Source organism: Apis laboriosa, unplaced genomic scaffold, assembly GCF_014066325.1.
Source record: "Apis laboriosa isolate Shangri-la unplaced genomic scaffold, ASM1406632v1 scaffold68_cov148, whole genome shotgun sequence".
Taxonomy (NCBI): domain Eukaryota; kingdom Metazoa; phylum Arthropoda; class Insecta; order Hymenoptera; family Apidae; genus Apis; species Apis laboriosa.
This window is the reverse complement of record NW_025224135.1, coordinates 2,441,760-2,469,728: the sequence shown is the minus strand read 5'-3', so window position 1 is coordinate 2,469,728 and position 27,969 is coordinate 2,441,760. Positions and strand designations below refer to the sequence as shown.

Here is a 27,969-nt window from a genome sequence, read left to right as displayed (position 1 = left end):
ATTTTCTTGCATAAGGTTTTAATATTGTTTATCAATTTCTGATAAGGCTAATAACGATTGTTTTCGAGCAATTTTCATGACTAATTGATAAAAGTAATAAAGTAGAAACAATTCGAGCATTTATTCGTTACGTGTTATGACTACATATATGATTTTTGGTGCACGCTAAATTTTCGACACGTTTTTTATTTCGGAATTTTTCGAAGCAATGCTAAAATTAATTTTTTTGTAACGATTGAAAACAATATTTGGTTACACAATTAAAGATTCTAAAAGATAAAAGATCAAGCTACAAAGTAATATTTTATATTAATGATTCTAACCTGTGAAGATAAAGAAAAGTGTCAAAAAGATTTCTCCTTTAGCAAATATATGTCCAGTGAGATTAAAAAAAAAAGAAATAATTACAACCGTCATTTTCTGACTAATAATCTGTCAGTGTTGCGACCGATTGAGCAACTGAAACAAGTGGTATGCTTTGGAAGACGACGACGATGTCAACAAAGCTACGATACATCCTTGTGTTTGTCGAACGTTACGTACTGTGGAAACAAAATAAAGTGAAATAGTGTTTACTATTATTTTATCAAGCTAATACATTCATAAGTACATCGTATACATAAAAATATATTATACATTAGACTTTATTTTTCGACGTACTTATATCATTTCTTCGTTTGTTTGATAAAATCGACAGTGTTACACATCTTATAATCTTCAAGATTTATCATTCAGTTTAATATTCATATTGTATTTTATATTTGCACATTTATCAATGCTTCAAAAATTCACATTTATATTTGCTTATGAATTAATCACAGAATCACAATTAATCACATAATGCGACTCATTAGTGCAGAAAAATTAAGTGAAATTCAAAGCAAACCAGCTAATATAAGAAATATTTGTATATTAGCTCATGTAGATCATGGCAAAACGACTTTGGCAGATTCCTTGGTTGCTAGCAATGGAATTATTTCTAATAAACTTGCTGGTAAATTACGATATTTAGATAGTCGTCCCGATGAACAACTTAGAGGAATTACAATGAAATCGAGCTCTATTACTCTTTATCATAAATATAATTGTCAAGAATTTGCTATCAATTTAATTGATTCTCCAGGGCATGTAGATTTTGCTTCAGAAGTCTCAACAGCTGTTAGACTTTGTGATGGTGCCATCATTGTGATTGATGTGGTAGAAGGTGTATGTCCACAAACACGTAGCGCATTATCTATTTCTTATACAGAAGGTTTAAAACCAATTTTAGTACTAAATAAAATAGATAGATTGATTACAGAAATGAAATTGTCTGCATTAGATGCTTATGTGCATTTAACACAAGTTTTAGAACAGGTCAATGCTGTAATGGGAGAATTATTTGCCAGTGATGTAATGGAACGTGAAGAAAAAGAAGAATTGAGAAAAGAAAAAATGGAAAATATTTCTGAGAGGAATCTAGCAGATTGGCAATCTGTTCTAGAAGATATAGATGATTCCAACTTATATTTTTCTCCTGAACAAGGTAATGTCTTATTTTCCAGTGCTACAGATGGCTGGGGATTTGGCATCAAAGAATTTGCCAATATATTTTCAGCCAAATTAGGCTTTAGCGAAAAGGTTCTATTGAAAACACTTTGGGGAGATTATTATGTAAATACTAAAACAAAAAGAATAATGAAAGGAGCTCAAGAGAAAGCAAAAAAACCTCTATTTGTTCAACTTATTTTGGATAATCTTTGGTCTTTATATGAAACAATAACTGTTCGTAAGGATAAAGAAAAAGTAGCTTCAATGGCTAAAAAAATGGATATTAAGTTGACAACAAGAGATTTAAGGCATACAGATTGTAGGGCTCAATTACAAGCAGTTTGTTCCCAGTGGTTACCTTTGGCTCGTGCCTGCCTCGATGTTATATGTGAAAAAGTTCCAGCGCCGCATAATTTAACTTCAGAGAAGGTAGAACGTTTACTAAGCGGAAACTTTGATTTCTCTGCATTACCAGAAGAAACGAGACAATTAAAAGAGACATTTTTAGCTTGCGATCCTTCTCCTGATTCACCTATCGTTGTATTTATATCGAAAATGTTTCCAGTAGAGAAAAAAGTATTGCCAGAAAATAAACCGAAACCTTTAACCTCGGAAGAGTTGGCTCAACGAAGAGAAATAGCACGAACAAAACACGCGGAAAAAATGATGAAACAACAAATGGCTGAAAATACAGAGCAAGATATTAATACCAGCAATTTAAACGGCGGTCAATCTTCGCAATCAGAAAATATGGTTTCGAAAGAAATCGATGAGGAAGATGAAAATTCCGAAACTACATTAATAGCGTTCGCTCGGATTTATTCTGGATGTTTAAGAGAGGGATGCAGTGTATACGTTTTAGGTCCAAAACATGATCCACGCGAAATATTGAAACGACAAAAAGCGGGCGAATCTGTGATAGACGAGGATATCACGTTAAAAGATTTAAAACCTGGAAAACACGTGACTAAAGTTACTATACGAAAACTATACCTTTTGATGGGCAGAGAATTAGAACCTGCCGATAAAATATTTTCTGGTAACGTATTCGGAATTGGTGATCTGGAGGATCATGTATTAAAGACAGCGACCCTTTCCACCACCATTGCTTGTCCATCTTTTTCGGAACTAACTTCACTCGGTGTACCCATAATGCGTGTTGCACTCGAACCAAAACATCCGAATGATTTGCAGCCATTGATCAACGGCTTGAAATTGCTTAATCAAGCAGATGCCTGTGCCATTGTTCACATTCAAGAGAGTGGGGAAATAGTATTGAACACTGCTGGAGAAGTGCATTTGGAAAGGTGTTTGGAAGATTTGAAGTTACGATATGCGAGAGTTGATGTAAACGTATCGGAACCTATCGTACCATTTAGAGAAACGGTTGTACCTCCTCCGAAAGTTGATATGGTAAACGAAGCGATTGAAAAAAAACCCGAGGATGTTAGTTTTACTACTTGGACAGCGAATCGACAGTGTTACTTTGAAATCGACGCGAGACCTTTACCGGAAAAGGTAACTAAGATTTTGGAAAAAAACGTGGATTTAATAAAGCTGTTCTATCATTATGATAAATCACGTTCAGACAAAGAGGAAGAAAGTGGAAAAATTGCATTGGACCTGAAAATGGAATCATTGTGTTCGATGTCGGAAAAGAAACAACGGGCATTAGAAACGTTTAAAACTGAATTGGCGATTGCATTTCGAGAAGCGGGACAAAAGGATGTGTTAGATAAAATATGGTCATTCGGGCCACGAAATTGTGGTCTTAACATCTTGTTAAACGAAACCGACTACAAACAGAGAAAATTTTGGGAAGGCCATTCAAAGTCTACGGATTCACGTGCTCCGTGAGTATTCATCAACGTAGAAAAATTAAATTTTAGAAGAAAACTAATATAATTATAATAAATATTCATTTTTGACTTCACATATTTCCTCTCCTCTTTATATTAAATAAAACAATTAAGCGAAATAAATTTAAAGTATTTTATATCATTAATAAACGTAATCAAACATTCTAAATTGATACTTAAACTTATATTATCTATGATATAGTTATGAAAGTGGTATGGTCAACGGTTTTCAATTGGCAACGCTTGCTGGACCTCTATGCGAAGAACCTATGATGGGTGTCTGTTTTGTTGTGAAGAAATGGGAAATTTATCAAGATTCTCAAAGGTATAAATACATTTTATTCGTATAGTAAATTAATGTTTCTTAATATTTATCTATTTTTTTCGTATTATTACTTTTTGTTTAATTCGATGATAGAATCGAATATTGAAAAAAAAAAAAAAATGTGTTATTAGTGAAAATAACGGACATCAAAATCAAGGACATGTGGATGGTGGTCATTTGATGTCGACATGCAAAGAAGCTTGCCGCCGTGCTTTCAATTCAAGACATCCTCGATTAGTTACACCTATGTATAGCTGCAGTGTTTTAGTCAATTCGGACGTATTGGGTAAGTGAGATAAATTCTAAACAGATATTTTTGTATTTATTTATTCAATTTCATTGTTTGTTTTGTACCTTTCCTATTTGAAATTATAATGAATGGAAGGAAAAAAAGATTGATTATCATGAATTAATGAATATTATTAGGTCAATTAGAAGATATGCATATTATCGAATTTTTCTATATATATCTTTCATTATTAAAACAAAAAAATTTGTAAAGAAACAAAGAAACAATTTATTGTTTAATGAATATTTTTTAAAAATATAACTATTGCAGTTATAAATTTGTAAGAAATTTTTATATATAATATTATTTTAAAATATAGTAAATAGTAATTTAAATAGAGTAATTTAAATTCATAAAAATGTAGAAAAATCTGCTCAATAGATAAAAAAATCATATGATATTAGAGAGTTAAGTTAACAGAATATAATTAAATATGATATTTATAATCAAATATAATATTATCCTCTAATCTACCTAATAAATTTTTGTCTCTCGATTTTTTTTATCATAGTGTCCATTAAATAATCAAGTACAAGAAATATATTATTCGATGTAATCACGATTTTTGTGCATCGTTCATTGGTTTCATTGAATAACGCATCGGCAAAAAATCAGAATATAAGCTGAACAATAATAATTTTGAAAAAAAATTTTATTTTAACAGCTATTTCTATGAAAAATCAAAAGCAATTTATCGTGTGAAATAATGTGAAAATATCATGATTTTATTCTTTTGTTAAAAAAAAAATCATAGATAGATTTTTAAAATGTTAGAGTAGATAATGAGATATGTCTGATCGCGAAGAAAAAGGTATTATGATTTTTTATATTTATCTTCGGTTGATAAAGTAGGCACATTTGGAACAGTGCCAAAAGAAGTTTCTATATCCATTCATCATCTCGAAGGAATGTAGTCGTTGTTCAAATCAGTTTGAACCAGGGTATACAATATCATAGTAATAGCAATTATATATTCAACGTTCGTTGCACATTCGATCGTTATATACGATCACGTCGTGTAATCCAAATTACAAAATACAAGTCTATCAAAGAAATGGCTTTGACACTCTTGTCACATTACTTTAATATATCAGAATGGATGTTACGGGTATTATTGACGTACAATTGGTACAATATAATATAACGTGATATATAAATAAACATTAAAAAATAGATGGATCGATAAATAAACGAAGCGAAGCGAAGCAGGGAGAGATGCTTAATAAATAAAATGTGAAATGACGCTAAGCATAATGTAATTATTTATCGTATCGTATTTTTCTTTTCTTTTTTTTTTTTTTTCTTTTCTTATTTTGGAAGTTTAGCTAATAAATCTAATCCCAAATAATTGAATCCATTAGTTGCCGTACTTTGTACCATGGAAACTTCAATCGTTCATTCGTCTCTTCACTGTCGCTGTATGCAGCAGACTCCTCGTCAATCTCTCGATGGAAATGATCTGTAGAGACGAAATTTGTTGAAATCAACCATTCGGTATAATTGTTACGATTAATATGCGCAAAAATCTATTGCGCATACCTGAAACACTGCGTTTATATCTTAATGGTCGTCCTTTTCGATTCCCTTGCACGCACATCATCCCGTAAACACGTATTCCTGGTACGCTCGCGTATGTTGGTTGATCGTGACTCATAGGACCCTCTATACATACATATATATATATATATATATTGTATTATATCAAATTTCGTGTTAAAATATAAAGTCACATAAAATATGTGATTACATGTGATCATTTTCGAAATATTTCAAAAGGATAGTTTTGATTCACAAGAAGATAATGTTGTTTCACAAGAATATTATCAGTGTTCAAAATTAGAAAATATTGTTTCTTCCTCTCTTCGTATTTCTTACCCAATATATTGGCGTCGGGACAACGACATATAACGAGATAATGAGATTTCCCTGTTCGTACGTTTTGTAGCGCGAGGAGAGACCAGTCTCTTGGTATTCTGCATTCGCGCATTTCCGCCACCGGTTCACATGTTTTCACCAATGTTAGAGCCTAAATCGAGAGAGAAAATTTCAATTAACAAATGCGCCATTTTTTTTTTTTTTTAAGTTATTCCTTTTTATGAAACAAATTTGTATGTGCAAATACAAATGCAAGAAAAAATTTATTTTTCAATTAAGAAAAATCATTTCTGATCGCTTAATATTTAAACGATTAAATTTAGAAACTAACTTTCAAATTCTAATTAATAATAAAGATATTTGAGTTGGCATGGTCTTTCTATCGTTGCAGAGGATAGTTTATTTAAGATAATTATTAGGATTTATCAGGATTATTTAGGATAAAAAAACATTAGTTTAACATTTCGAAAACTCGTTACACTGGTTGAAAGTGAAGAAGCATACTTTTTTTTTGTATACGCGCTATGCTCTCTAGAAAGGTTTCTGCCATCGTTCTGTCGCTTCTTTTTCTCTCGTACGTCTGACTTTCGTTGTTTCTACACCGCGGGCACATGATATATATATATATGGTATTCTCGAGGTTAAATGAGGAGATGAGAGAAAAAATGTAGACGGTCGGAGATAAGATTAATCGAGTTTATATTTAAAATTTGAAAATTATTTTTTTTAAGATCATGAATTGAAATATATACTTTAATAGACAAGATTGTTTTCGATTTCCTATCTTCTCATAGAATTGACGTAATTTAATTAATTACATAAATAAATAAATAAAAGTAAATAATTATCGTGTATTCGTGTATGATGTTAAAGAAAAGCAAGAGAGAGAAAGAAAAGAACGAATCAGCTAGAGAGAGAGAGAGAGAGAGAGAGAGAGAGAGAGAGAGAGAGAGAGAGAGAGAGAGAAATTACTCTCGTCTGGGAATATTGGAACATCTACACGATTTTATCTATCCACATCCAGTTCCCATAATCCCACATAATAAGTAGTGTACATAAATTGTTTATATCTCGGTATTATTAACTTTCTAAACGTTTGAACAACTTATCGTGTATCAAACGTTTAATGACAATCATCGTCTGTAACTAATAGCCACTAATTTTTCGTCCCAAAATTGTACGACGTTTTTTTGATTGGAGAAAGAGAAAACGTGTCTGTAAAATTGGCGATAGAGATTTTAAAAGTAATCATTTAAAAAAAAAAAAATAATTAATCAGATATTACGAAAAAAAAAAAAAAAATTAAAGAAAAAAAAAGAGTTACGAGAGATGATGAAACGTCAAAGATTAAATTTACGTTACGTCAATCTCGGATAAAAAAAATTAAATTAAATTACGTCTCTTCGCTTCACACATTTCGATAAGATCGAATCCAAACTTTGGAACCGTTGTACGATTTACGTAAGAGTGAGGAGAAATTTGAAGAAAATTTGAATTACGCGCAAAATCCGACGTTTCGATGAATTGAACCGAATTGACTTCTGTTCCGTATCGTTCCGTTCGTTTCTTTTCCTTTCGTTTCGTTGTGTTAAACGTAACGAGGTTCGATAAGCGTAACGAGAAAAAGAGAAACATTCTAGACTCGAGAGAAGAGATACACGGTGAAGCAAAGGAATAAAGAAAGGTCTAGTAAAGAGGATAGTGCGGCAAGGCGACTAACCTTGGTTCGTGGGTCGGTGACCAGCTCGGTAGTGTGGAGATCGTCGCTGTCGAGTGAGGCGCTGCAAGGGTCGCGGTATCTTCCTGGACAAGCGCACAGAGGCTGAGTAAAATTCAGCCTAACGTAAACGGCATTGCAAACTTGCTGTACCGCGCACTCTGGTAACAAGTAGATATGCTGATTGTGTGGATAGTAGTGATACTTGGTTGGTTTTGCAAGAGCTGCGCTCGCACCCTCCGGTAATCGTACCCCAGTCTATGAATCGATCGATAAACAAGCATTTTTGTTAGACATGGCATCGAATTTCTAGATTCGATGAAAATTGAATTAAACTTGAAACCGAAATTTTTTAATAATTAAAGGGAGGAATGAAAAAAGAAATAGGAAAGACTAGAATAGAAATTTGTCGTGTCGTGAATTCACGATCGTGATGATTCTTGATGATTCTTGGTGAACCACAAAGTTGATTGTTCCATTATGATAATATTGCTAAAGGTATAATTCCAAGAGCATTTCAGTACGGATGCCGACGTTAATGTCCGGTATTCTCTAATTCTTTGCCAATTTCTAAGAATCTTCTCAAATCTTCGAATAATCGATTTTATGTTACGAACAAAGAACTACTTCAATAACCATCATTATTTTCTTTTTCGTTATTTTTCGTTATTGTACAAAGTAGTTATTTATTTCTTATTTAATAGAATGCCGTTAAAGAAATTAAATTCTTACTTTTATCGTTACGTTTCATTAGTCCGGTTTTTCATCCAGTTAATCATAAGATTGATAATTAACGATTATTTTTTGCTTAAAATGTACCACGTATAATATTAATCTAGAACAGCTATTTTCATAACTGAATACATTTCATCATTCAAAGCGGATCGAGAAAATTGTCTTACGAACACATATACTATCTACGTAGTATACAGATATAATTTACGAACACGTACAGTTGAATGAGCAATTACAATAAAAGCGTGTAGCAAAGTCGTTCGATACCTTCTTTATCCTCTTTTTTTTTTATTTCTTTTCCCTTCATACTCTTCCTCTTTTCATTCTTTTCTGCTTGTTTTGGTATCGTCACGTTCCACTACCGATATTAACATCAGCCGATCCGCTCGCACGTCACGGTCATGAACACTTGCCCTCCTTTTGAAACGTTAAAACGAGCAATGCGATTCGTGACAATTTTCTAAAAAAAACATTGAATTTAATATCAATATCTAAATTGATGAACGATATGATCAATATCCAGTCGAAGAATATATTTAGAATCTTGTCTCATCCCTTTAACTTATACAGGTTATGTTACGTGTCGCGACGATTCACGAGTTTTGCGCGCGAACTGTAATTTCGATAAATTCGCTAAATTCGTAGATGGCGTTGATAATATCGAAATACATTCAGAAGAATCGATTGATTTGATTAAACTTTTATTGAAGGTATATGATCGATATAATATTTTATAATCATAATCGTAATCGTAAGATAATTATAATTTTGTTCATTTTTATTTCTTGATAACCAATCTCAAGACATAATTATCTTGATTGAAACTAATTTCCTCTCTTTTTTTTTATTATCAAAATAATGTTTTATATATACAATATGTGCAATATTTTAATATTAAACGTCTATCGTTATAAAATATATATATAATATTATTTTTAATAATATATTCTATCAAAATAATCTCATATTTAAAATAAAAACTTTTAGGCTACTTTTAATAGTTTTTTTCTTTCCTTCCAGTGTAAATTGCTTGCAAAATAAAATTTTGATATTGTTGAACTCGCTTTTCAACTTAACTCACAAGAAATTTATATCTATTACTTTATCATATTTTATTACGTGAAATTGTGTGTTTATAACATTTTTATTTCTATTCCTATCTTCCTCTTAACCTCAATCTCATATATGAACTTTTCAAAATTGAAACTGAAAATATTTATTTTTTTTAAAATATCGAATCACAAAAATAGAAAAAAATTCGAAATTTTTTAAATTTTGAATTCTATATTTGCTACACGTTTTTGCTTTATTTTTTGTCGTTTATAAAAATAAAGTCGATATAAAAAATTATTAATTGTTTAATATAAAATATAATACACATGAGAATGTTTCACATTTGATGCAATCTGATTTTCCAATCATGAAATAGTAATATATATTTCGTGTGAAATTATTTTCCGGATAAAAAACGCAACTCGATCCTTATTAAAATAATTACCGGATATCGTGTCAATGACTTGGAATGAAAGAGGATGAGAAAGGATAAAATAAGAAATAGATAAAGGAAAATGAAATTGTTCAGGCAAAAAGAAAAAAATGGTGAAGTTCATTACAGGAGAAGAATAGTTTGTTTTGGTTAAACAAAGTGCATGATTTAGTTGCAACACATCTTTGACCTGTGAAACTTAACCGCTTTATAGCAGTGTAGTTACGGTACTTATGGTATAGTTAAACATAGTTATAGCTTAAACAGTTATATTTTGCGCGTGAAATGTTCCGCGTATAGAATCCATCCTGTTTAAAAGTACACAAATGAAATAAGATGATTCATTCTCGTGAGAGAAGAAAATAAAAAAAATAAGAGAGAAAGAAAGAGGAAGAAGAAGAAGGAACAATATTGTATACATTGAATAGAGAAGTGCAATTTTTTTCTCAAAAATAATTGTTCAAAATAATCGAATATTTCTTGAATATATAATTTATTTATTCTTTTTAAATCGATTAAGGTGAAATTTTTATCAGATCATCGTTTATTTTATCTTGAATTTTTAGTAAAGTTTCAAACAAGAAAAGTAAAGAAAAGGTATAGAATTTTTTGAATAATAATAATAGAATAAATGAAGATTGATTGATCTAGAATAATAGGCGCGTATAACATTTTTTTTATTATGTGAAATTTTAATACGTTGAACGTTGAATTTCTGATTATCCGTGTTATTGAATGGATATAGTTAAGTATTTTTCAAGAATCATTGCATAATTTGTTTGAATTGAACAAACGAATGAATGAGCGATTAAACGAGTGAATGTGAGTGAGAGCGAGCACGTGTAGATATACAAAGACATAGAGTGTGAAAGATCCATACATGAATCAATTAAGAGTTAGAAAAAGAGAAGATTTTAAAGAGAATACAATTTAGTATGAATGGTTCATTATTATTGCTTCTAACTACACAATCATATTATACGATCTATCTGCAATCCGATGTTCTTGGATAATATTACTTTTAGAAAGTAGTCGATCATTTTTCCTTATATATAATCCTATATATTCCTATATATTCATTCTATCATTTGCATTTTTAAATTAATATTTTTACAGAACCATAAAATTCGAAAACCTATGCAAATAGCTTTTTTTCTTCTTCTTCTTCTTCTTTTTTTACAACTCATAATCAAAGAATTGTTTATACAAAAGATGGAAACTCGTAACGAAAAATGAGAAAATAAAGGAAAGGAAAGAGCAAAATCAGGATGAAGTAATAATTTTATTTACTCACCTCGCCAAGATTCGTGTAGTTCATCGTCAGTTTGATCTGGGGTCGGATCTTGCCCGTGGATTCCCTCATTTCTTTCGACGAGGTCGAGGCAGGGGTGGTGGTAATTTCGTTGAAGCTAGTCGTCGATTTCTTCGAGGAAGGTAAAAAGGTGCTCGCGTCTCGATTCGAAGCGATCGTTCTCGATGAGGCTTCGGTGGGGAACGTGGTTAAATTCGAGCTGCTTGTATTTATCGCCGTTGTCGACATCTTCATCGTCGTTCTCGTGGTCGTCGTGCCACGGTTGCTCACCGACGACGGTGCTCCCCATTCCGTTTTCGCGTCCGCGATCGACAAGGTCGACGAGCCGCCCGTCGCGAGCTCGGCGGAAGAGGAATCGTGACCCGTCGACGATGACATTGTTAACGCCGGCGTCGACGTCGTCACCGCCGACGGCAAGGACGAGGAGGAGGAGGAGGATAGGAGCGTGGTGATCGAGTCGCCGTTAATCGTGGCGGAAACGCGGCGAGGAGGAAGCGGGTTTGATATAATGGCATCGACGTTCTTGCTACCGCCGCCATTGCTGATTTTTGCAACGTTGCTAATGGTAGTGGGGCCGATGCTGTTCTCATCGATGCCGCTACCGCTCGATGCAATCACCGAACTGCTCGACTCCTCTTCGTTGAAATACGATGGCGCCTTCGCACGCCGGTATTTCATCTTCCCGCTACTCATCAGATCGGCCTGTAATTGCGGCGGCAGAGCCATGCATCCGACTGCCAACGGGACTAACCATATGGCCGCTCGAATGCTGGACTTCATTTCGTTCTTGGCGAAGATTGAAGATCGAGGAAATAGATTTTCTTCAACGTGACTTTTCTCTCAAACTCGTATCTTCTAGAAATAAAATCATTATATATATATATATATATATATTAGCATATATTAGATTTATTCGATGTTATTTTTGTCCTCTCCTTTCAGCAAATGGATTTTTTATTATCACTGAAATTAATCAATCGATAACATTGAATTATTTTGAGTATCATTTAAATTATTTCTAATTTAATGCCCTGGAAAAGAGAGAATAGCAGAAGCGTGAATCGGAGATGCAGATTGTAAGATGATAGAACGAGAGATCGCATGGAATCTCGTTTCAGATATCTTCCTTTCTCACGCGCTCGCTTCTTTCCTCTAGCTTTCACGGTATACCGGGAAATACCATCTTCTCGTCTTTCTAAACGAAAAGAGTAGACTGTGTCGGAAAGAGTCTATTAGAAGGGAGGAAAAATGATATAGAGAAGGAAGAAGGAGAAAAAGAAGGAAAACGATCGAATGCAGAGGGAAAGTTCAAGCTTCCTTAACGGTATCGGAATTTTTTTTATGCATCAGAGAGTGAGATGGGGAGGGGGGGGGGAGGAGGAGAGGGAGAGAGAAATAATGGGGCGCGATTTTCTCGACATTCAATTGAATCGTTAAATTTGAACACACTATAGCGTGCTTGTGTACGCAGGTCACGTGTGCCTCCTATTCTTCTCTGCCATTATACCACGGAATCTTCACCTTTGATCTCGTCTCTTTTGTTTTCCTCGTAGCCATCCATCTTTCCTTCCTTTCTCTCTTCGCCTTTCCCTCTATTTTTTTTTTTTTTTTTTTTTTCCTTTTTTCGAAACCGCGTTCCAGAATTCGCGAGTTAATTCTTCGAAGAAAATTTTTTCCCCCTTCTCTTCTAATTCAAAGAAGAGAATTGAATATTATATGGATACACAGTGAGAGTGAAAAGTGAGTAAATACATCTTGAAAAAGAAGGGATCTATTTAATAAATCTTACCTTTTGTGTGTTGCGTGTATTGATCGAAAAAGTGCAAACTATAAATAATAAGTAGTAGTGAGCATAATAAGCGTTTCTAATATATTATATTTGACGTTTTTACGATTCATTTGCTCGTTACATACTCGCCGCTCGTGTCGCTCGTGTCGCGGTAATTATAGCACCGCGCATATTCACCATGCGGATGCAGTGAAATCAGGTTAACCTGTTACATTTCTCGCAAGCCGTTATCTTCCTTTGCATGTTCAAGGCCGCGGCATGCAATGACCAGTAAAATCCACTCGAGCAGTTAACGTACTTACAGTTGATTCCAAAGATATTATAGCCGCACAGGATATTCCGTATATTTTACGAAGAATTATACATCGATTGAAAAAAGGTGAATGTCAATTTTTTAACATGTCGTATTACTTCTATGATATAATTATTTTAGATAGGAAATAGAATAGAATGAAAAATTATATTTATTAAGAAGCAACTAGTGAAATATTTACAGAGGCTGAATACTTTTGGGATCAACTGTATCTACTTAATTACAACCCTCAATGCGTTATATGTACTCGCTTCTTCTTTCACTTATTTTCGATTTCTTTTACGCGCAAATTCTAATGACGATAAAATAAATATTATTTTATTTCTAAATTTTTCTTATATATATTTCTTTTTGACATGTAATTTTTCTTTTTTTTTTTCAAATTTCAATCTACATTGCGATCTAAATACATCTGAAATCCAATGAAGAGAAACCTAACCTCACTTTTTTATTATCGAATCGTCGAGTTATTTAATTGTCTATTATTTTGTATTATCTAGGACGATTATTATGAAAAATTCTTTATTTTCTGTTTCTTTTTTTTTTTTTTTTTTTTAGAAATATATATAATTTCAGAAATATGTAATATTTATAAAATAGGCAAAAAAATTCTAATAGATCAAATATTATTAATGTCAAAATTATGAGTCTGTGACAGCATAACAAATATGTTTATTCACTCCTTTCATAAGATTTGAATCCGTTGGATTAGCTTTTATGCGCATTTCAAAAGTACAATGAAACAGTTATACATATAAATATTATCAGATGAATTACAACAGCAAGTTGAGAACTATGATCAAGAGATAACTCTGATGAGGATAAAGCTGAAGACTTTTACACTTATAAACTTTATACATTCATTTTATTTCTTTTATTCGCACCTGTTTCATCGTCGACACTTATAACGAACGGTATCCCATCATACGTCATATGGAAATCAAACGTGAAAATACTCAAAGTTTATCGCATCCCTGTGTTCTTTTTCTCTTTTTTTTTTTTTTTTTTTTTTTTTTTCAATAGAAGTCAGAAATATGATTGATTTATCTAGGAAGTTTAAAGTGAATTCGTTTCAATGAATATATCTCACTCTCTCTCTTCCTGTATTTATTTTTTTCTTCATTTCTGTTCAACATTTTTAATTATTACATGAAGAATCTATGAGAATTTATGGAATTTGTACGTGTGATTCGCATGACCTCGATTTAGAAAAGATTACTTTCAACTTCTCAAATATGTAATTTCTTTGTTTTTTTTTTTTTTTTTTTTTTTATCTCGAGTAAAGGAATTATTTCCATTTCTAATTAGTCACATCCTGATGTTTCTGCCATAAAAACAAATAAATGTCTCAACGGTTCAAATGGATTAAAATTAAATAAAATTTTAGCCTTAACGCTAGTTTGAAAGTGTGCATAATCGTTTCCTACTTAGAGAAAGTAAATGATCTTAACGAAGAAAAAATATACTTATCGTCAGCGATTCATGATATATGATCGCATAATATAGAAGATGAAGAAAATATCAAGGATAAATAGACCCTCAGAACTCACCCTCGACCATCCAACCACGACCTCGATTTTCGATCTTGATCTTGATCTGGGTCTCGACCTCGACCCCGACCCCCGAGCACAACCTCGATCTAGTCTTCTGGCTAGTTTCGATTCTTCGCAGTGTTGCCTGTTATAATAGCAGTTTTCCCGGGCTGCGGTTGTGCGCGACTATAGCTGGACGGCGACCACCTTTCTTTCGTGAGAGAAAAGATCGATAATGGAACGAGAAATAGATCGATCAAACTATTCGTTCCGGCGATGTTTCGATGATCAGAAGTTTTCACGATAAATATATCGAACGCTCGACACTCGCTTTGACGGAGTTTCGAGCGATTCAAATTACGGTCTTATCGTTCAAATATTTCCGCATCATCGAGATTTTTTTGTTCCATCCAGGAATCTTAAAAGAGAAGGAAATATATTATATACGAGCGACGAGGAACTTGTCCGAGGAAGCGAACACGCCACGCTTAGACGCGTTTCAGAGTTTCGAATGGGACTGTGAGCCTCGTAGAAGAGACATGCTGCCTATGAGTCCCGACTAGTCCCACTTACCAACCAACCAGAGACTCCTTGACTATGCGTGGAATCCTAAGCTGCATCTCCGCCAATCCTCTACCTTCCTTTGCTCCTCCATCGACACATCTACCTATCCACTACCGACTGAATACTCTAGATCGATAGCTGTAGATATATTATTTTCGAAGAGAGAGTTATTAGGGACGAAATTTGACAGAAGAGAATCGTAACAAACCTGGTTGTAGAAAAAACTTGCGTACCGGATCGTTAAAAAAAAAAAAAAAGTGCAGTACACTTCGATGATCGAAGTGTAAATGCAACCTTTTTTTCCTTCTCGTCTTATTCCGTTCCCACGCTTTACTTCCTTTTCCTTGGTTTCTTGCTTATTTTCTTATTATATTTTTCTTACTCTGTATCTGTATCTTTTCTTTTTAATTATCTCTTCCTCTTAATTTTCATCTCATGGGGATTAATGAAATATACATACTTCGATAAGAAAAGATTCGTATTCTTATTCTTATTGTTTTTTTCTTCATTGCAAATGCCAGTTGAATTAATATTACCGTTAAATTAACAAACGTATATATGAGCCAAGTATTTAAATTTACATGGAGTTAATTGCGCATGCGCATGAACCGTACTCGAAAAAAGCGAAAACGGAAGCAAATCGAATAACATCGATAGCAACGGTACCGCTACTTTTCACGCGTTCGATCGAATACCAGAAAAATATATCGAGCATGAAATCATTCTGGTTCTCATCGGGAAACTAGTTACCAGTTTATTTTATCTATGCACCGTCGAAACCAGATCATTGAACGATAGGTTTGTAATCTGACATGGTCTTGATTTTTTGCATACTCTAGCCCTACATCTCCGATCTCTGTAACATGCTGATCCTCCCCTTGCAAATGTAACCAATCTATGTAACGATTTCTTTAATGTATCCTTACACATTATAATGCATGTGTAAATGATACGTACTATCTACAATAGTGATTTAATTAAATTTACATGTTATACTTGAACAACCGATATCGAAACGTATTAATATATGTAATAAACTATTGCAAATTCAACCAATTAAATTTATTTTAATTATTATTGCATTCACGTAATATATCTATTTTTAATCAATTTTCACAATCATATTTTTAAATATCTCTTTTTTTTCCTTCGCTTTTCCATATTACTTTTATATTTTCTCATAAATTTTCTTACATCATAATTTTTTGATAAATATGCTTTTTAGAACACTCATATTTTTTCAGCACAAATTGTTACGTATGACGTGTATATATAATTACAATAATACATTATCAACTGCTAATTTAATTATTAATGTAGCTTAATATATAAAAAAATTATTTTAATATTAAATTATATATTTCAAATGCAAAAAATTAATATTCGAACATTGGTTTAACTTTATTGCTCACAATTCATACATTTCTAATCGGTAACTTTCAGATTTTAAGCTATGTAAAGAAAGCGTTAGTACTTTACAATTTTAAAACTTTCGCCATCTAGCGTTGCATGTTGGAAACTTGTATCTATATAAAGATTTAATTTATCGATTGAAGAAAATTTATTTATTTTTATGAAAGGCGAAAAAAATGGGAAACAAATTTGATTCTTTAAATTCAAATTATGTTTAGTATTATTTTATTTAATATTTATTAATTTATAATTATTTTATTATTTATTAATTCATATGATTTTTTTTAATTTGAATTTTGACATAATCTAATTTAATTATTGTTTTGTTTTAATTCGTATATTGTTAAAGAAATAGAAAATTGATGATCTTATTTAATTATATAATCTTGATAATAATAAATCTATTAGTAATTGTAATTTATTAATAAATGACAATTATAGTTATGCAATAGTGTAATAGTTATTAATAATGATGGCGCAGTTAATAGTGAAATTTATTTATTTCACTTCTTTAAAAATTAAATATTTACAAACACGATATTACATAATTCTTAGCAATATAATATACCGAATACAATTCACAGATAACATCGTTCCCAAAACAATCAGTAAATAGGGATGTTATAAGTAATGTTTTTTAGTTTAAATATGTGATCATTATATAACATCCTATATAATACAATACAAATATATATAACAAATATTTCCCATCAAAACCGAACGAAATATTCAACGTTCAAATATTTTTTATTATTTTCGATTAAAAACGAGAAAAATTTAATTTCCTCGTCAAAATGATATCATATGTATTTCGATGCATAAGTATATATAAGTCAAGAGAATAATGCGGTATTTCAACGTATTTAATGGATTCTATTCTTTCTCTCTCGCTCTCGCTCGCTCTCTCTCTCTCTCTCTCTCTCTCTCTCTCTCTCTCTCTCTCTCTCTCTCTCTCTCTCTCTCTCTCTCTCTCTTTCTCTGGACGGTAAACTTATAGATTCAAAATATATTATAGATTCAAAATGAACGGAAATTATTCAAAAAGATCCAAGTTTGATACAAAAGTTGGGATCAATTGAAGTTAATCGCTTTCCGTGATTTTCTTCTTGTTCTTATTCTTCTTGTTTGAAAAAGAATGCTTTGACAGTTTCATAATGCACATCAACAATGCACATGCCGATCACAAATATCACAAGTTGATGATTTCTCTTATTTCATTATACGATCATGTATATATAATAGTGCGATACTGAGTTTTAAATTTTTTAAATTCAAACGTTATAAATCGCTTCAGAATGATGCGATTGCGAAGGTACGCAATACCCACTATACGTTTTAATTTCTAATACACCGGAATAGGATCTTGCTGGAAGTGAACCTGGGTCGGTGTGTCTTCTTGGACATCGATGACCTTTTGGACACTGACAAAGAGGCGATGCATTTACCTCTTCAAGCTGTGAACTCCGTCTCTTTCGTACAGTGAACAATCGACAAGGTTCTTTGTGCTGACAGCGTAATCTCTGAAAAAATTAACTTAATTCAAAATTGATTTATTTGGCTTTTCATCTTTTCAGCAATTTGCTTGAAAAGATTCTTCTGAATATTCAAACATATTCAAGGATGTTCAAAATATATGCATGCATGCGAGATACATATATATATATTTTTTCGTTATATACTTTTTGATTTCAATGAAGCGAATAATATGCGAATAACGAAATGAGCATTTAAATTTTTTCAAATATACTTGAAGTGTAAATTTTTCTTTATCTTTTATTCTTTATAATCATGTTATCGAGAAAAATGAAATGAGGTTAGAGTTCCGTATCCCTAGCACGAACCGTGAGCTTGTAACGAATAAATATACCATACATATGTATATTTACCACGTACGGAAGCGGAAAAGGGAATGGGAATGCGTACGCCAACACAAATGCGAATACGAACGAATGAAAAAGACTTACGCTTTGAGGAGAGCACGCAAATGCATAAATAAATCCTGGGTTTCCCTCAGAAGACCTATAGGCTTGTCTTCGAACTAGATAAGGTACGCTGCCTGGTCGGCATCGGCAATAAACTCGCTGAACCGTTGCATTAGCTGGTCCCCCTCCAGGAGCTAAGGTCCATGTGACGTCTCTGTAAACAGTAAACGGCCATCTTGTATACGAGACGCGTGTATATCTGTGTTAGACGCGTAAAGCATTCGCGAATCGGTACGTTTGATCGTTCCGCTACTTGATGTATACTCTCGATTAGACGGACGATCGCGACTAACTTGAAGTAACGACAGATGGGTAGACGTTTCACCGGCTCGCAAAGCTTGTACTGTCGTGTTTTATCAACTATCGTATGTCCGTCGTCTCCGTGTAAACTACTGGGACAAGTACGACCATCCGGACAACGGCATTGCCTCTCGACCCAAGGTGATCCGTATAAATCCACCTTGCTGCAAACTTCACTTCGGTCCGAACATTCGGGTAATTCATCTTCACTATCCTGAAAAATTATAATCAAAAAAATATTTCTATTAGTATTTTACGCATAAAGCGTAAATATAATTAATGTTTATCGAAGATTCTGAGAGTTTATTTTATAATCAGACTTGAAATAATTGATTAAGTTTTTATTCGACTTACTTCACTTCATTATATCGTTGATTTAGAAATAATTCGATTGTCGTGTTCGATATTGTTATATTTGTTCTCGTTTTTGTTAAATATCGATTTTAACAAATTTTTAATTTCGAACTGTAAGAATTAATCGGCCGAAGAATGAAAAAACAACACAAAGATCCGTTAGTCCTTTGAAATGAAGACTAATAAAAGCAACAACGCGATCGATAGCGGATCACGGTCACCACGTACCGTTTTCAGCTTGACCCCGCTTCACAAGAAACGTTCGGCCTATAAAGGACAGATAAAGGACCAGAGAAGATATACATACTTAGTACTTTCAATATTTTTACTCAATATATTTATTTATTATTTCTTCATTTTTATTTCACGATTCATTTCTGTTTATGTTTTGCAAATCATAATTTTTAACACTTAACTTAATCTATTTGAAATAAAATAAAAATATTGTAGAATGTGATTTGAAGATTATATTGTCATATCGTTAAACTTATTTTAATCGTATCATTGATAACTTTGATTTTGAAAATAATTTGGAATATCTCTCGGAAAAAGATATATATCATCACATTTAACATTTTAGACAATTTTCATTTGTATAATTTTTATAATTTAAGATTTTAAGAAAATGCATTATATATTATTTATTAATTGATAAATCGATTAATTCAAGCGATTTTTGAATAAATAAAAAATGAATCAAAATCCACAAGATTGCATTAAATAAGAAAAGAATTTGCGAGCACGTGTGCAAGAGAGAAAAACCGATTGAGCAAAGGAAGTTCTGTGTAACATGCTCAAGAGTACGTGCCTCTCTGTTAAAGAATAGACATCTGGTCTAACTACACTATTCAAACGGCGTCGGTCAATCCGCTGAATGAGGCAATCACGTACGTCCTGTCGACTCGTCGTTTGCAATCTACGTGCTGCTCGAGCACCTAAGCTAAACATCTCAAATTCCCTTTCTTAGATTTTTACCAGTATACGTCTTTTTTTCATCTCTATTCCATCTTTTTTAGTCTTCATATTTAAAAATATCAAATTAAGTATAGAAATAAATAAGAGACAACGAAAAGGAATTTAAATTCTCATCTTTTTAATTTTAACAACAATAATCACAATTAATTGTAACAATTATGCATAGAGATAGATTGAAATCTGAGCTTTAATTTATAAAAATCGAATTTCATTTTTGAAGTTTCTAATATCTCATCATTGATATAAATCTATTTATTATAAATATCATAACTATCGATCTTAAAATTTTTAAATATTCTATCGTTTCAAAATATTCGATCATTTTCTTTGCTTTCGTTTTTTCAAATAAATTGAAGTATCTTTCGATTTCTATAAAGTTTATATACATTAAGTTAAAAGATTCATGGAAATTCAAATATTTATATCATGAAAAATGAAAAACATATATAAAATAATGATAAAATAAAATAGAATCAATTTTAAAAAGAACTGTGTTAATATTATAAGTATATCAGGCAACCAAGTCTCTTTTAAAATGATTGGCCACTTTTTCTTTTCTCTGTACCTTCTTATTGCCGAGTCCCTTCCGTTCTCCCATATTCCCTTCTCTTTCTTCCATCCCCACTTTACCTCTGCCTTACCGTTCCCAGAAGATCGTACGTATTAAAACCTTCGGTGGCTGCAAACTAAAATGGGATAATAGGGAGGCCGGAAAGGCTGCGCGTTCCATCCGGAAGTTCTCACGCGTCTCTCGCTTCTCTCATAGCCACAGTGAAAATGACACCTGGTTCTTGAGCCATAGTATGTATAATAACTATATGCTCGTGTGCGTACGCGTGTATGTGTGTGTGTTCCGCGTTCCATATATATATATATATATATATATATATATACTTATATATATATATATATATATATAGTTACGTATTATGACAGATAATCCAAGGAATATACGCGGCGATCATTTAAAGATGTGAGCTTAGAATTTTATCTCTTTGTCTTGTCCTTATATCGTTTCTCATAATTTTTATGAAACTTTTTACATTGTATAGTATATTGTTGTTCGCTTATTTTCCTATTCGATTGCCAAATTATGCAAATATATACTATGACTTTATCTTATATTATAATAAAATTTTCAAAATAATTTATTTATTATACAGAATATAAAATATACTTGTATTTAAAAATTTCATAAAATAATGGAATAGTGAAAGAGAATAAATTGAAGAAAGTTGGTCATATAAATGTTTGATAATAGCGATGGGAAAAATGTCGAAGGAATGTCATTTTCAAATTGATCACACGATAACTTTCTCTTTTCTCTTTATATTAGATAATTTGAAGAGTATAATAATAAGTATTATACAAATATCTTTTTGCTTAAGAATTTAAGAGTATTTATATTTTTTCATTAACATTTTTCATTAACATGGAGGATCACGAGATACAAGTTTTAAATAGAGATATTTATCTTACGATAATTTTACGATTAAAAAACTTGACTGTCTTCTTATAATTGTAAATTAAATAACAAATTTTTCGAAATAAATAGAAAGCAAGATTTAATAATTAATGATATATTTTTTAACGAGATTATTCGTTACAAAAATTTGTTAAAATTTATTAAAAATTTATTAAAAAATTTATTATTTAAATCATTTGATTAATCACAGTAATTATTTTATGAAATAGTATATATTTTAATATAGTTATTAAAAATCAGCGAATACATAGAAGAATTCACAACAGGTGAACAAAACGTTATAAATATATTAGCTTAATAACGTAGAGAAAAAAATCGAAGATAATAATTTGATTTGAATCAACAGGAACTTACCCCGATTTGATAAAGGACTCTAGGCGGTTGATGTATTGGTCGATGTTTCCTCTTCTGATCGATCAAATCAAGTTCAATCGCTGTATCTTCAAACTCTTGCAACTTTGCAAGATACTTTCCATCATCGAAAGACAAATATTCATTGAGAAATTTTTGTCCAGTTTCGTCGAGTTCTACGCCAAGAAGGCTACCTTTGCTCTCACGAACGAGCAATTGCCCGAACATTGCTAACAAAAAACAGATCAAATCGGCCATTCTTTCGCGCACGCGCGATGCTTCCTGGCCTTTTCCTTCCTTCTTTTCCCTCTTTCTTCCTTCTTTTTTTCTCTTCCCCGCGTCCAACAAAATAATATATTTGATATATAAGTTTTTACTGATCGGTGATCGCAACGATCACCGATCATCGAACAAATGCCTCTATCGCTATGTAAACAATGTGATCGTCAATTTTCGAGCAAAATCGAAGGTGAAAAGTCAAAATAATATCGTCAATAGGATACATTTGCACATAAATATATCACGATTCATCGTAACCATTTATTTCCCATTTTTCATTGACGCATAATACAAATATGTTGAAATCGATCTTGATTTCTTATATATCGTTTCAATGAACTCGATTCGAGATATCGTATTTCTATCGTTATTAATAATAGCTTAACAAAAATACATAAATATTATTAATCTTTTTTTCATAATTATTCCTCGCACAAATTGTTGTGTCGTCTTCCCTTTATCACCGCTGACCATAATAGAATATCTTTATATTCAAACGAGTGTTATCAAAAAAGAGAAATATCAATTTTCAAAAACTATTTTTTTTCTTAACCATCCTCTCTGCTTATCCATCGAACGAAACTGAACAATTAAAATTGATTCGATCCTCTCCGTGCGTGAAGTCGAATTTTCCAGTGTTTCAATTTTCTTAGTGTTATCGCATTCAATGACAGAAAACACATTCACCGACGGTGAAACAACAGCAACGTGGCTGGTGTGTTGCACTCTACGCTCTCGAAAACAGTCACAGTACACTGAATATCGTTAATACGCGATATACCTCACGTTATTTCTCGTGTCCTTGCGTTCTCCACGTTCTATCGTCTTTATCATATACGTCCTACGTGCTCAACATCCTACGTTCGAACGGTCTTACGATTAATGTTTTGCAACACGATTCGATTTAGTCCGAGGTTAAACGACTCGCAACATTCGCGGTGCGTCGTGCCTATACTATTCGTTCGACTGAACTTCTAACAGCTAGAGGCAAAACATGAATGAGTCTCCCTTCTCTGCTCTTCTTTTTCCACTCCATTCCACTTTACTCCACTCCATTCCACTCCGTTCCATACTACCCCACTCCACCCCACTCCATTCTACTCTCCACTCCACTCTACTACACTCTACTCCACTCCACTCCACTCCACTCCACCCCATGCTTCATTCCATTCCACTCCACCACACCACACCATACCACACCGCATCACTCTATTCCATTCCAATCTACTCCACTCCACTCCACTCCACTCCACTTCGACACAGCTCTCTTCTTTCCTTCCATCCTTCTCCTTCGGATGCAACCACCGAGTCCAAGCCACACTCGTTACTTAGACTTTTCTTGCTCTGCTTTGCCATCTCTCTCTCTCTCTCTCTTTTACTTTTATTTTTCTCCTTTTTTCGTCCTCCTTTATCCTATTCGCCTTTCTTTTCCCCTCATACTTCCTCTTGCTCGTACCTTTTTTTTTTTTTTTCAACTTTTATCTCCTCTCCTTTACGTTTCTTTTATCCTTTTGTCCCTTTGCTTCCGCCTTCGTTTATTTTTTAATAGCTCAACTCGCCTTTATATCTGTCTATACAAGTTCCTTGTCCTCGCTCGATAGTAATTTTTACCGTGCAAAAAAAAAAAAAAAAGAAAACAGCGTCTATTCTTCCGAGAGATATCTTCGAAGAATTTTTACTCTCGAAATGCGTTGTAATACAATGATGAAATTAACTTGTTGCTCTCGCGGGATCGTTTGTATGGAACGCAGGAACGCGATGGTAACCCAAGAATAGGAAAAAAGCCCCGTGTCACGTGTAACATTTACCAAGCATAGTTGGAAATATCTCGGGATAGGGGCAACGCGAAACACATAAGTAATCGGTACAATCTACTACGTAACGCGTAAAAATGTGTGTGGGTGGCGGTTGGTCGACGCGGTTCTCAAGATTATCTCAACGCGAGATCGCGTTTGTATTCGAAAGATATTACTGTCGAATCAAACTTACGTGATTACGTTGGTTAAGCGGGATCAAAATGGATTGTACTGCACATTTTTCAACGTATTTTTCATTTCAAAGTATTCATTCAAATTCGAAGATGATTGGCAATTATAACAATTTCAATAGCAGATTCGTATCTAATCGCCATAGCAACCGCTCATTAAAATTACCGTCGTGTACGAACGATTGTTGTGTGCTGCCATTATAATATAAGTGACCGATTGTGTAACATACAGGCAATAATAAATCTAATTACGTGACAATAATAATAAAAATTATTTATATATTCTAAATATTTACGCATTTGCCAAAGAACAAATAACATTCTTTTCTTGTATATATATATATATATATATATATACGAAATAATAAAATATATATATATATAAAATATATAATAATATATTTTAATTATATATTAAATATTATATTTTAAATATATAATAAAAAATATATATATATGTAAAATATATAAATATATAATAAATAAATATATAATATATAAAATAATATATAAAATGTATAATAATAAAATATATATATATATATAAAACATATTGATAGCTAAAATCTCTCTTAAATCTCCTGTATCTTAAATTTCATATTATTTTATCACTGTAATTAAAATTAATGTTTAAAGTTAGAAAATATACGATCCCAAATCATATAAGATTTTCCAAAGAGCGATCGTGAGTTTGAGGATCGCTGTTTCATTGATTGAGGCCGCGATCCATTCACTCATACTTTTTCTCTTTTCCTTCACAGTTCTTCACTCTTCTCTCATTTGTTTCCTCTGTCTACCTGAATTGCTGTACTCTTACTCTCCTTTATTTATAAAAACGAATAGGAAGGGAGATAAGATTCTGTTCCGATTCTATCTGATTTTATCTGGTCGCATCAGATCGAAGAATAGAACAGAATATAAGTCAAAGCAAATGAGATAAAGAGTATAAATAGCATTGGTTCAGATTATTTTAGAATTGTGATTGATATATATATATATTTGTAATTCATTCGTTCATTCCTTTCCATTTCTTCATTGCTACAAATTAGAATTTTTTTCTCATTTTAACTTTTCTTTCTCTTCCTTTGTTTCGATGTATTTATGTATAAGTATAAATTTAAACGTGTAAATGCGCGAGAAAAGAACTCGGAATAACGATAGATGTACGCGATAACCTCGTTAAAAAAGGCTAAATCTATGATCTTTAATCTATGATCTTTTCTTTTACATACATAGTTTAATTATACTGCGATTTCATGTGCAATCTTTTAACTCATAAATAATACATGCATCTTTAAAACCTAAGTTTTATTTTTACCTTTGAAGATTTGTTTTCCTGTTGTTGGCGATAATTCATTACAATGTTTTAATAAATTCGCTCCATCTCCATTTAGAGAACCACTGTGTGTGTGGCATGAATGAATTCTTGCCCGTTGAGAGAGGAGCAAGACTTGCTTACGATTCGACGAGGAGTTTGAAAACAAGGTGGGGTTGAGAGAGTAGAGCATCGAGGTAGAGAAGCTAGTAGAGAGGGGGATTGTAGCGTTGGAAGTAAAGTTATAGAGGTGAAACTCTCAACAGCGAGATTGCAGCATAGTAGGGAGAGAAAAGGAAATAGCGAAGGAGAGAGGGAAATGTGTTTGTATGTATGCATGTGGTACGCAGTGAGATCGTAACGTTACCACGAGTAGGTAAAAAAAGGGGATACACCAGATTCTTGTATGTACCGGCAATGGGAGAAGGATGGAAAAGGGCAGGTGAGTGCAGGTGCCGCAACCTACGACCGGAAACTATGTTCTTTACTCTTTGACTGTAAATGCTGTGCAACTCTATGTCTTCACTTTATGTCCTAGCGAAGAATCTCAACCGACAGAGAAAGAGATCTTCTTAACTGGGAAGGGAGACATTATCCATGTAACCTAGAAATCTTTTTCGATGATAAAACATCTTCTCCTATATATCTTTTATATAGTATATGAAATTTTGTTTAAATGTACTGTTTCAAAATATATTTATATTTTGAAGAAAAGCATAATTCAAAATTATTATTAAAATAATGTAGAATTTTAAAATTTGTTATATATTTAATAATAAAAAAAAAAAAAATAAAGAAACAGAAAAGAAAAAACAATTTTTTTGTTTCAGGGAAATTATATGCGGTATTTGGAAAAAGACAAGGACGAGTGATTGCCGCGGAAAGTGCTCTCGGATTTGGTGGACAATTTCGCGTACTTGCAACTTTACCTGTACCAGAGAGTTTTCAACTTGCCAGGGAACTGCGAACTCAGACATCCGGGCTGGCCAGTCCTCAACTGGTTTTCAGTCATTGGGAGGCAAGTTTTTCCATATAAAGGGAACACGCGGTCAATATCTCGATATTTTTCCACTTTTCAATATCACGAAGTATTAAATATTCGCAAAAATATATAGAAATATTCTTTGTTTTTCTTTGGTCAATTCTATATTATTAATCAATTTTATATTATAATTAATCAATTATTAATTAATTGCAAAAATCAAAATGATTTTTTCCCCAATAAATATACTTATTTATTTATCTATGTTTATGTAGATCCTTATTTATTTTCATTTTTCTAACTATTTCACGAAGAAAATGATATAACATAAGTTATATATAAAGTTATATATATATATATATATATATTCTAAATATGAATAAATTAGCATTTCATGATTTGATAAAAATATCAAGAAATTTAATCCGCTTAACAAGGCTATATAGCAACATATATACTTTCGCTTATTTAATATAATATAATATACTTATATATATGTATATATATATATATATATATATATATATATATATATATATATATCTTATTAAAAGTTAAAACTATCGAGTTAAACTATTACTGCGTTTAATAATTTACATAGTATCATATATTAAAAATAAAAATTTTATAAAAATATCAATATTAAAAAATTATTACTATAACTGGTTGGTATTGATAGCATTAAATGAATTTTATAATATAATAATAATATTGTATAAATTAATATAATATTAATAATTTTATTTGTAGATAATCGAGCAAGATCCTTATTGGACGCCTTCCACGGACGAGGAATATCTACATTTTGGTGACAAAGCTGATAGCGAAAATAAAGCTAAGAAATATATAGATGCAGTCCGTCGACGCAAAGGTTTACCTGTGGATTCTCAACTTGTTACGCATGCGGAAAAACAACGTACTCTTTCCAAGAACAAGTAATCCTGGATTACTAAACACACTATGCTATACTTTTCTTCATGCGATTTTCCATTCAGGCTGTATATATTATCCAGCGCATGCGGCATCACGTTTCTTTTATATACACATTGGATATATCAACAGCCTGAATATAACAATTTAACCAATAGTTCGAGTTTTATTTAATTTATAAAAATCTTCCATTTCCTAAATCCTTTTGCACAATTTAACTAATGATATTAATGAAATTTTACAAGTGATTAATTATATTAATTATTTTAATAAATTATACTGGATAATA

General features: G+C 32.0%; 3 protein-coding genes across 5 annotated transcripts; 1 reads left to right on the top strand and 2 right to left on the bottom strand.

The window, feature by feature from the left end:
* Window positions 1-6: 6 nt before the first annotated feature.
* Window positions 7-27,837, top strand: LOC122718640 (elongation factor-like GTPase 1). Its single transcript, XM_043943846.1, has 5 exons — window positions 7-3,383; window positions 3,592-3,714; window positions 3,846-4,000; window positions 26,599-26,786; window positions 27,501-27,837. Exons 1-5 carry the CDS (start codon window positions 841-843, stop codon window positions 27,687-27,689), a joined length of 3,198 nt encoding a protein of 1,065 aa, XP_043799781.1. The 5' UTR covers window positions 7-840; the 3' UTR covers window positions 27,690-27,837.
* LOC122718641 (mucin-1) lies at window positions 4,447-13,673 on the bottom strand. 3 transcript variants are annotated; one of them, XM_043943848.1, is made up of 6 exons: window positions 13,220-13,673; window positions 11,111-11,983; window positions 7,599-7,853; window positions 5,879-6,029; window positions 5,543-5,665; window positions 4,447-5,462 (listed from the first exon to the last, which is right to left on the bottom strand). In XM_043943848.1, the coding sequence occupies exons 2-6, from the start codon at window positions 11,906-11,908 to the stop codon at window positions 5,338-5,340; spliced, it is 1,452 nt and encodes a 483-aa protein (XP_043799783.1). In that variant the 5' UTR covers window positions 11,909-11,983; window positions 13,220-13,673; the 3' UTR covers window positions 4,447-5,337. The 3 variants fall into 3 exon arrangements, with proteins under 3 accessions (XP_043799783.1, XP_043799784.1, XP_043799782.1); XM_043943849.1 differs by lacking the exon at window positions 13,220-13,673 and adding an exon at window positions 12,918-12,997; XM_043943847.1 differs by lacking the exon at window positions 13,220-13,673 and adding an exon at window positions 12,578-12,940.
* Window positions 17,221-23,495, bottom strand: LOC122718642 (protein giant-lens). Its single transcript, XM_043943850.1, has 4 exons — window positions 22,191-23,495; window positions 19,015-19,235; window positions 18,704-18,875; window positions 17,221-18,259 (listed from the first exon to the last, which is right to left on the bottom strand). The coding sequence occupies exons 1-4, from the start codon at window positions 22,443-22,445 to the stop codon at window positions 18,011-18,013; spliced, it is 897 nt and encodes a 298-aa protein (XP_043799785.1). The 5' UTR covers window positions 22,446-23,495; the 3' UTR covers window positions 17,221-18,010.
* Window positions 27,838-27,969: the final 132 nt, after the last annotated feature.

What these genes read in the sequence shown, in the direction of transcription:
- LOC122718640 (XM_043943846.1), top strand. Translation starts at nt 841, where the DNA reads ATGCGACTCATTAGTGCAGAAAAATTAAGTGAAATTCAAAGCAAACCA. An exon ending in TCTACGGATTCACGTGCTCC is followed by an intron (nt 3,384 to 3,591) that starts GTGAGTATTCAT and finishes TCTATGATATAG; the next exon opens with TTATGAAAGTGGTATGGTCA. An exon ending in AGTCAATTCGGACGTATTGG is followed by an intron (nt 4,001 to 26,598) that starts GTAAGTGAGATA and finishes TTTTTGTTTCAG; the next exon opens with GGAAATTATATGCGGTATTT.
- LOC122718641 (XM_043943848.1), bottom strand. Translation starts at nt 11,908, where the DNA reads ATGAAGTCCAGCATTCGAGCGGCCATATGGTTAGTCCCGTTGGCAGTC. An exon ending in ACTACACGAATCTTGGCGAG is followed by an intron (nt 7,854 to 11,110) that starts GTGAGTAAATAA and finishes ATCGATTCATAG; the next exon opens with ACTGGGGTACGATTACCGGA. An exon ending in TCACCGACCCACGAACCAAG is followed by an intron (nt 6,030 to 7,598) that starts GTTAGTCGCCTT and finishes CTCTCGATTTAG; the next exon opens with GCTCTAACATTGGTGAAAAC.
- LOC122718642 (XM_043943850.1), bottom strand. Translation starts at nt 22,445, where the DNA reads ATGGCCGATTTGATCTGTTTTTTGTTAGCAATGTTCGGGCAATTGCTC. An exon ending in GAGTCCTTTATCAAATCGGG is followed by an intron (nt 19,236 to 22,190) that starts GTAAGTTCCTGT and finishes ATAATTTTTCAG; the next exon opens with GATAGTGAAGATGAATTACC. An exon ending in CCCATCTGTCGTTACTTCAA is followed by an intron (nt 18,876 to 19,014) that starts GTTAGTCGCGAT and finishes TACTGTTTACAG; the next exon opens with AGACGTCACATGGACCTTAG.